The sequence below is a fragment of the Archocentrus centrarchus genome, chromosome 8 (genome assembly GCF_007364275.1).
Source record: "Archocentrus centrarchus isolate MPI-CPG fArcCen1 chromosome 8, fArcCen1, whole genome shotgun sequence".
Taxonomy (NCBI): Eukaryota; Metazoa; Chordata; class Actinopteri; order Cichliformes; family Cichlidae; genus Archocentrus; species Archocentrus centrarchus.
Window position 1 is genome coordinate 19,387,705 of NC_044353.1, and position 8,769 is coordinate 19,396,473.

Below are 8,769 nucleotides of genomic sequence, written 5' to 3' on the forward strand. Positions count from 1 at the left end.
ACGTGGAGATCTGGGGCAGTGCCATTGGATTGGCAGACCGGGGTCGTGGTCCCCATCTTTAAGAAGGGAGACCGGAGGGTGTGGTCCAATTTTTGGGGGATCACACTCCTCAGCCTCCCCAGTAAGGTCTATGCCAGGGTGCTGGAAAGGAGGGTCCGTCTGTTAGTCGAACCTCGGATTCAGGAGGAACAATGCGGTTTTCGTCCTGGTCGCGGAACGCTGGACCAGCTCTTTATCCTCTCAAGGATGTTTGAGTGTGCGTGGGAGTTTGCCCAACCAGTCTACATGTGCTTTGTGGACTTGGAAAAGGCATTCGACCATGTCCCTCAGGGTATCCTTTGGGAGGTCCTGCGGGAGTATGGGGTGTCTGGCCTGTTGTTGCAGGCCATTCAATCTCTGTACAACCGCAGTGAGAGCTTGGTCCGTATAGCTGGTAATAAGTCGGATTCGTTTCCTGTGGGTGTTGGACTCCGTCAGGGCTGCCCTTTGTCACCGATTCTGTTCGTAATTTTTATGGACAGAATTTCTAGGTGTAGCCAGGTGGAGGAAGGCTTCTTCCTTGGTGGCCTCAGAGTGTCATCTCTGCTCTTTGCAGATGATGCGGTTCTGCTGGCTTCATCAGGGGGTGGCCTCCAGCTCGCAGTGGAACGGTTCGCAGCCGAGTGTCAAGCGGCCGGCATGAGAATCAGCAGCTCTAAGTCTGAGGCCATGGTCCTCAGCCGGAAAAGGGTGGAGTGCCCTCTCTGGCTCAGGAACGAGTTCTTGCCCCAAGTGGAGTAGTTCAAGTATCTCGGGGTCTTGTTCACGAGTGATGGGAGAAGGGAGCGGGAGATCGACAAACGGATCCGGGCTGCAGTGATGCGGACGCTGCACCGGTCTGTCGTGGTGAAGAGGGAGCTTAGTGTAAAAGCGAAGCTCTCGATTTACCGGTCGATCTACGTTCCTACCCTCACCTATGGTCACGAGCTTTGGGTAGTGACCGAAAGAATAAGATCGCAAATACAAGCGGCAGAAATGAGTTTCCTTCATAGGGTGGCTGGCCTCTCCCTTAGAGATAAGGTGAGGAGTGCGGCCATCCGGGAGGGGCTCAGAGTAGAGCCGCTGCTCCTCCACATCGAAAGGAGCCAGTTGAGGTGGTCGGGCATCTGATTAGGATGCCTCCTGGCCGCCTCTTGGGTGAGGTGTTCCGGGCATGTCCCACCGGGAGGAGGCCCCGTGGTAGACCCAGGACATGCCGGAGAGATTATATCTCTCGGCTGGCCTGGGAACACCCTTGGGTCCCCCCGGATGAGCTGGAGGAGGTGGCTGGGGAGAGGGAAGCCTGGGCTTCTCTGCTTAGGCTCCTGCCCCCGCGACCCGGCCCCGGATAAGCGGAAGAGAATGGATAGATGGATGGATGTAACTTAAAAACTATGATTCCTAAAAGTGTGGTGTGCATTGTTAATATATAGAAAGTAGTGTATAAAATTTTATCATCTCTGAAAGAAATAAAAAAAATACATCACATTTGACCTCTGACCACTCCTTCAAGGTCAATAGATTACTCTGAAGGGCTCTTCCAGTGACCTCTGACCTTTGTGCTGGGGGTCTGTCTCTGTTTGAGGGATTTCCCTCTAGCTTTCCTGGTGTTGCAAGTATTTATAAACTAGGTGATGAAATACAGAATTTCCTTCCTACACACATCAGTGTTTTCACTTACAGCTACACTTTACCTCCTCTGCCATCACTTAATCCATACAGTCCAGATACATTTTATTTATTACACTCACCCATATAATGCATACCATGTATGCTGTGTACCTTAGCGGCTACAAATGTATATAATGTTTTGATATCTGTATATAGTGTTTTGATGTGTGTGTATATGTGTGTATATGTACATGTGTGTATTGACATTGATATATATATTTTATGTATATAGTGCTTATGTATATGTGTATAGTTTATTTTATTTTATTCTATTCTATTTTAGTTCATTTGTTTTTACTCATCCTTTTCATTTTTCTCTGTACTGAGCTGCTGTAATGCGCAAATTTCCCCGTCGTGGGATCATTAAAGTTTTTTTTTTTTATCTTATCTTATAAAACACCTCCACAGGAGGTCCTCTTTCTCACTCACAGCATGTGTCTGCTGAGGACAGCTGAGTCATGTGACAACAAAATACATCAGACCAGGAAGAGGAGCAAAGTGTGAGTGCAAAGACGCGCTTGCCTTCAGTTCAGCCCACCAAAGCATGGTAATGCAGGGAGGAAAGTTCTGAGTAAACTCGCGTTAAGCTGCTAGATCATGTTATCTAATTAAAGTTATCTAGAGTTCCAAGTCGGATTTTTCATCTGGAATTCTCCTTCAAATCGGAGTTCCCACTCAGAAAGTTGGAGAAGTCGAAAGATGTTGAATATGGAGCTGCCAGGACAGAAGAGGGGGACCACGGAAAAGGTTCATGGATGTAGTGAGGGAGGGCATGCAGAGGGTTGGTGTGACAGAAGAGGATGCGAGGAATAAGGAGAGATGGACTCAGGTTTTCCGCTGTGGAGACCTCTAAAGGGAGCAGCCGAAAGAAGAAGTGGGAGAAGTCCCATCAATACCTATTTATTGCGTGTGAACAGTAGTAAAACAGTAATACTTGTACTCTCTGTGTTACAACAGTTGTGTATTTGTGTCTCGCTAAAGAACAGAACCGAGCAGGCACTGCGTTGCTTTACTAATGAATGAGCGCATGAATTCACGGCTCCACCTTGCTATGCTGCAACAAGCCTGTTTTCCTAGCTCCTCCGAGCGCTGGAACGCGGACGACATTCCCATCTCCAACATCGAGGTAAAAGGAGCGCAGTATGATGAGAAATGAGTTCGCGGTGGCTGCTCCCGCGCTGACAGCATTCCTTCAGCTGCAGCGCAATGCAGAACGTTAAGTGCGTTGTAGTGGGAGACGGGTAAGTTCACTACAGATTAGTTTCTGCTGGTTTTTAAGCTTTAATGTGAGACCTTAATAAAATGTCTTGGATTTTCAGTGATTGGGGGGAAAATAGACACCAATCATTTTAATTTGTCTCAGGCAGTGCTCTGCTTCTGGTGACTTGGGAAAATATACTGATAAAGCAGGCTAACGCTGTTGCTGTCTAGTTGCTGTAGAGCACTCAGCGTCTGTTTGTACTGTGCAAAAGTTTACAAAACATCTTAGCAAAGAACCATTTTCAGATTGTATCTTGAGGCACTTTGTTACTCGCAGTGGTGCAAAGTGATTTCCGATGTTTTTACGTGTTTTTTGATGCGTAACATCTATTTCTATATTAATAAATACATTGTAGTGTACAGGATTTATGAAGGGCTTATATATAAAATTAAAAAATTACCAATTTTGCAAGTATATTTATGACTGTGTTATTGTATCTACATTGTAATCAATAAAGTTCTTTTACGGCCATTGACGATAACCTTGTAGAACTGTGATGTTGTATTTGTTGCAATTTCTTCTGCCCTCTTGTCCAGATTCTCTGGGAAAAGACATTTTTAGTGGCAATGACAGTTTTTACCCTGATAAATAAAGAATGAGTAAAAGCTGCATTCAGTCAAAGTGACTTTTATATATTCTTTATTTCATCTCGAAATTCCTCAAAGTGATGTTCAGTGTTGTGAATGTGAGCTACTGTTCATGTGTTCAGCTGCTACTGAGGGGAGGGTCAGTGTGCTGTAGTACTGGTACTAAGATAACAATATATGGGAGGTAAACATACTTATTGCTCCAGGTGTGGTAGATAATGCAGCAGCAGAGTCATTGGAAAACATGCCTCCTCTACAGCTCTCATGTCTTTATCTTGCCAAAACAATCTTATCTAAACCACATAAGTCCCAAAGTATTAGATCAGGGTTTATTTAGCAGTACCATCTTTTGACCTGGACACATTAACAGATATAAAGTTGTTATGATCATTGGCGATCTTGATGTTTTGTGGTGGTTAAGTTGTTTTGGCAAAGCCTCTGATATATGTCAGACATGAGCCCAGCCACTCAAAAGTGGACAGTGCATCAGTTCATAACTAGAAAGGTTTTTTTCCCCCTTTTCTCATTAAATGTTAATCCAGCATTTTCTCACCAACAGAGCTGTGGGTAAGACCTGTATGCTCATCAGCTACAGCACCAATGCCTTTCCTGGACAGTACGTCCCCACAGTGTGAGTATCTGAGTATTTTTTATTAGCTTTTACAGTACGGGCACAGTCAAGCTTGGCATCATGTTATATTATTATATGAATGTTTGGTTTGCAGAGGAGGTTACACAGCAGTAAACTGTAACCAGACAAGAAATACATGTTACAGGGAGTTATGAGGAAACACTGCACCTAATCTAATGCTAGACGAGCTGTGGATAGTGTTGTTCTTTATCACTGTAACTGTGGTATAAACTGGCTCAGCAGGCAGATGACGAACAAGCTTTTGATTTGACCAGATTTAAAAAGTGGGTTGTCTCTCAGAGAGAGCAGAAGCTGCAAAAATTTCACAATGAATCTCTCATGATTCAAAGGTTGATTCCCACTTCAGTTCAGTGTCTTTTTTCTTGCCCTGTTTTATGTTAGTAGAGTTTGGCCAATTCTCACTCCATCACTTCTATCAGGTTCGACAACTACTCTGCCAATGTTATCGTGGATGGGAAGCCAGTGAACCTGGGCCTTTGGGATACACCAGGAGAAGAAGGCTATGACAGGCTCCGCCTACTTGCCTACCCAGAGACGGTACAACAATCAAAACAAAACAAAACAAAAAAAGATCATGAAATAGTGGGGTAGAGTGCACTAACAATACTATGCAAAAGTCTTAAGCCTCCCCTCATTCCATTATATTTTGCTTACAAGTAGCCAGAGTTTCTTAACATTTTTAGGTGGTCTTGAGCAACAGCTCTCCAGGCTTTCTGAAGGTCTTTCAAAGTGTTTCTTTGGACATTGGCTGCTTTTTTACTCATTTTCAGTCCAGTGACTATTTTTTCAGGATATGTGTTTGTTTGTTTGCTAAGCCACTGGCCTATGAATCATTCAGCCACAAAGAGCACCCAACTCAAGGAATCAATCTTTGTTGTGTCTTAACAGACAACTTAGCAAAGAACAAATTTTAAATTGTATCTTGAGGCTGTTTGTTACTAGCAGTCTGTCACAAAACACATCATTTGTTCCAATTTCATTAGTTGACTTGACTTAAACTCTCAAACATACATAAAGTATTTTTGCACCAACAAGGTGATTCCCAGAGAGCTTTAAGCTAAAAGGTTGGCATATCTCATGGTTTGCAGTTTGTCCTTAAAAAAAAAGCAATCTACATTAACAGTGTCTGATCACATATTTGAGAAAATACTAGGAAAGACCTGATGCAGGATCTGAGAAAGGCATCTGGCCCTTCAATTCATCCAGTTACTGTTCAGTTAAGCCACTGAAGGGTGGCTGGCAAAAAGCGACTCTTAACATCACTGAAGCAGTGTGGGATCATCATGGGAGAGAACGGAAAAAAGGCACTTGGCATCTAAAGAAGAGATTTAAATGTCCTTCAGAATCCTAGGGAACTATCCCTGAAGACTGCTTAAAGAACAAGAAAGCTGCTTAAGAGTGTTCAGACGGTGTTTTACACTTGGTTTGGTTTTCACACCAAATATTGACTTTCAAGCTTGTTAGAACTGTACAAACTGCTTTTGCCTTCTGTACTATATTCTCATGTGTTTGCACATGTCAATAAATTGCTGCAGCTATTTACCATTTTCCTATCGAAATATAAAACAATGAGGCTCTGATTGCTTTGTTTTCCTTGTCTTACCAGGATGTGTTTCTTATCTGCTTTTCACTTGTGATTCCTACCTCATACAAAAACATCCGTCATAAGGTGAGTAGCGGTAAGGTGTCTGCATAGGGTCATGCTATTTAGGTTTCATGAGTCCAGCTGACAGCATCAGTACTGCTGTGTGAGTACCATGATGGGCACTAATTCTGTGTCTGTGCTGCAGAACAGCAACAAGTTGCTGTAGATGGAGACCTAATCAATAAACTCTGTGAAAAAATTGCATTATATTTCCCGAAGGATCCTAACATGATGGAAAGTGGAGTTACAACTAAGTCAGTTTTGTAAGTGATTAATGTGCAGAATTATTTCTGGTAAGAATCCGACTTTTCAGAAAACCAAAGAAACACGACAAAGTGGTAAAACCATTTGCTCATCTGCCTTCACACACAAACTTAGTAACACCCTACTCTTAATTCATAGGGTTTACTATGCAGCTATAACAGCTTCAACTCTTCTGGGGAGGCTTTCTATAAAGTTTAGGAGTGTGTTTTTAGAAGGAAGTAAATCTACAGCTTCGCTTTCACACGCAGCTCCCTCTTCACCACGACAAACCATTGGAGCATCCGTATCATTGCAGATGCACCTCCAATCCATCTGTCAATCTCCCAGTCCGTTCTCCCATCACTCATGAACAAGACTCCAAGATACTTAAATTCCTTCACCTGCGGCAGGAACTCGTCCCTGAGCCTGAGCCACCCTTGACTGGCTGAGGACCATGGCCTCAGATTTAGAGGCGCTACTTCTCATGTCAGCCGCTTCAGATTCAGTTTCAAACTGTTCCACCAGGAGTTGGAGGCCACCATCTGATGAAGCCAACAGGATCACATCATCCATAGAAAGCAGAGATGAGATTTTGAGTCCACCAAGGTGGAAGCTTTCCACCACTTGGCTACCCCTCGAAATTCTGTCCATAAAAATTATGAAGAGTCCCTGGAAGCCCTGGTGGAGTCCAACACCCACAGGAAGACTTATTGCCGGCAATACGAACCAAGCTGGGGTTGTACAGGGCCTGTTGGAACAACAATGGGCCAGGCACTCTATACTCTCATAGCAACCCCCCGGGTGTCCCCGAGGGACATTATCAAATGCTTTCTCCAAATCCACAAAACTTATGTAGACTGACTGGGAAATCTTCCATGCACACTCGAATATTCTCGAGAGTATAAAGAGCTGGTCCAGCACTCCATGACCAGGAGGGAAACCGCATTGTTCCTCATGAATCTCAGTTTCAACTAACGGATGGACCTTCCTTTCCAGCACTCTGACATAGACATTACCGGGGAGGCTGAGGAGTTTGATCACTCGCTAGTTGGAGCACACCCTCTGGTTTCCCTTCTTAATGACAGGGACCACCACCCCAGTCTGCCAGTCCACTGCCTGGGGTTTTCAGAGTGGACTGGAGTGAAGTGAAAAGAGTTCAGCATATAGATGTGCAGACTCAGGGTGCTGATAGGAAGCAAGCACATTTCCGTGTCATACTACACAGCTTGACAGTAGAGTCAATTTTGCCTGTCCTGCTTAAAAGAAGATTATTACACATTTTGGTTATTTATTTATTTCCCTCAAGATATCATAACATCGTTGCCAGCATCCTGGCAAAGTTTCCTAGTTTATATTTAACAGTATGTCAGTATAGGTTTACAGCCAGGTGATGGGCATTATTTTGCAATAGATGAAGCTCTAAACTAACCCCCAGGCAACCATTCAAATCCACACGTAAACCCAAAGAAAAATCACAACTTAATCTAACATGAATATCTTTGAACTGTGTGAGGGAACCCTTGCAGGCACAGGGGGAACATGCAGAGTCCACACAGAAAAGATCATTCATCAAAAACCAGTGGACTGACAATGCAAATAGTTCTTAGTTGTATTCAAGATAACACGGACAGATCTGGGAAGTTTAGCTTATGTTGTTTCTATGCAGTGGTACCCTGAAGTCAAAAACCATAGTCCCAAAGCACCCATAATCCTCGTGGGCACCAAATTGGACCTGAGAGATGATAAGGATACCATTGCGAAGCTGGAGAAGGATAATCTCTCTCCCATTACCTATCTCCAAGGACTGTCCATGTCCAAAGAGACTGGTAATGACTTCAGTTATCTCTCATACTTTTTTAAGGGTTAAATATAATTCATCAAAGGTGACAGATTCCAGTTATAAACCAGAGGCTTTCTGTTTCCTGTCCTCAGGTTGTGTCAAGTACCTGGAGTGTTCAGCTTTGACTCAGCGTGGACTTAAAACTGTGTTTGATGAGGCCGTCCGAGTCGCCCTGTGCCCTCCACCTGTCAAAACGAAGGCAAAGAAGTGCTCTCTCCTCTAAGACTTCCTTCACTAGAACAGTTACAGAGAAACTTGACTGCTAGTGGTGAGGGAGGCTAAAGACACAGGAGAAACACACCAGTATACACACACAAAAACATGGAAGAAATTTTTCCAAACACATGCTGTATTTTAGCCAAAACAAAGTCCTTTGTTCTGTTGTCTCAAACCTTTAAAACAGAGCTGATAATCTGCTGCTGTTTCCTGCTGTTCATTCAGCTCCACCATATTTAGCATGTAAGTCAAAAACTTCACTATTGTGAAAGCAGTTGTGTCACCTTGCTGTCAACAAAAAAAGCTTGAAGTAACCTTCTGCGTTTTATTGCCTCCACTTTTCATGTACATTAACCATTAATTAATATTTGTCCTAATATGATTCATTGTAACTTATTCTTATGGAGTCAATGACGCCTGAAGCACAGAGAAAATAAAAATGTTTAGGTTTCTGGATAACGTCTGTTAAATAAATCTCTGTTAAACAGACTCTGTTCTGCTCGTTTTCCTTTGATCCAACCCAAACATAGCTGAAGAATATCTGATTCTGTTGAATCCTTCATTGAAAAATATAGATTCAAAATTATTCTGACATATTTTAATGTTATTAAAAAGGTAGGGTCTTTTTTTCAATCA

General features: G+C 43.2%; 1 protein-coding gene across 1 annotated transcript; it reads left to right on the forward strand.

Annotated features, from left to right (window-relative positions):
* The first annotated feature begins 2,235 nt into the window (after positions 1-2,235).
* On the forward strand, positions 2,236-8,534 carry LOC115784068 (ras-related C3 botulinum toxin substrate 1-like). The gene is made up of 6 exons (XM_030735139.1): positions 2,236-2,930; positions 4,097-4,168; positions 4,609-4,726; positions 5,796-5,858; positions 7,744-7,903; positions 8,010-8,534. Exons 1-6 carry the CDS (start codon positions 2,896-2,898, stop codon positions 8,138-8,140), a joined length of 579 nt encoding a protein of 192 aa, XP_030590999.1. The 5' UTR covers positions 2,236-2,895; the 3' UTR covers positions 8,141-8,534.
* Positions 8,535-8,769: the final 235 nt, after the last annotated feature.

What these genes read in the sequence shown, in the direction of transcription:
- LOC115784068 (XM_030735139.1), top strand. Translation starts at nt 2,896, where the DNA reads ATGCAGAACGTTAAGTGCGTTGTAGTGGGAGACGG. An exon ending in TACTTGCCTACCCAGAGACG is followed by an intron (nt 4,727 to 5,795) that starts GTACAACAATCA and finishes TTGTCTTACCAG; the next exon opens with GATGTGTTTCTTATCTGCTT. An exon ending in ACAAAAACATCCGTCATAAG is followed by an intron (nt 5,859 to 7,743) that starts GTGAGTAGCGGT and finishes GTTTCTATGCAG; the next exon opens with TGGTACCCTGAAGTCAAAAA.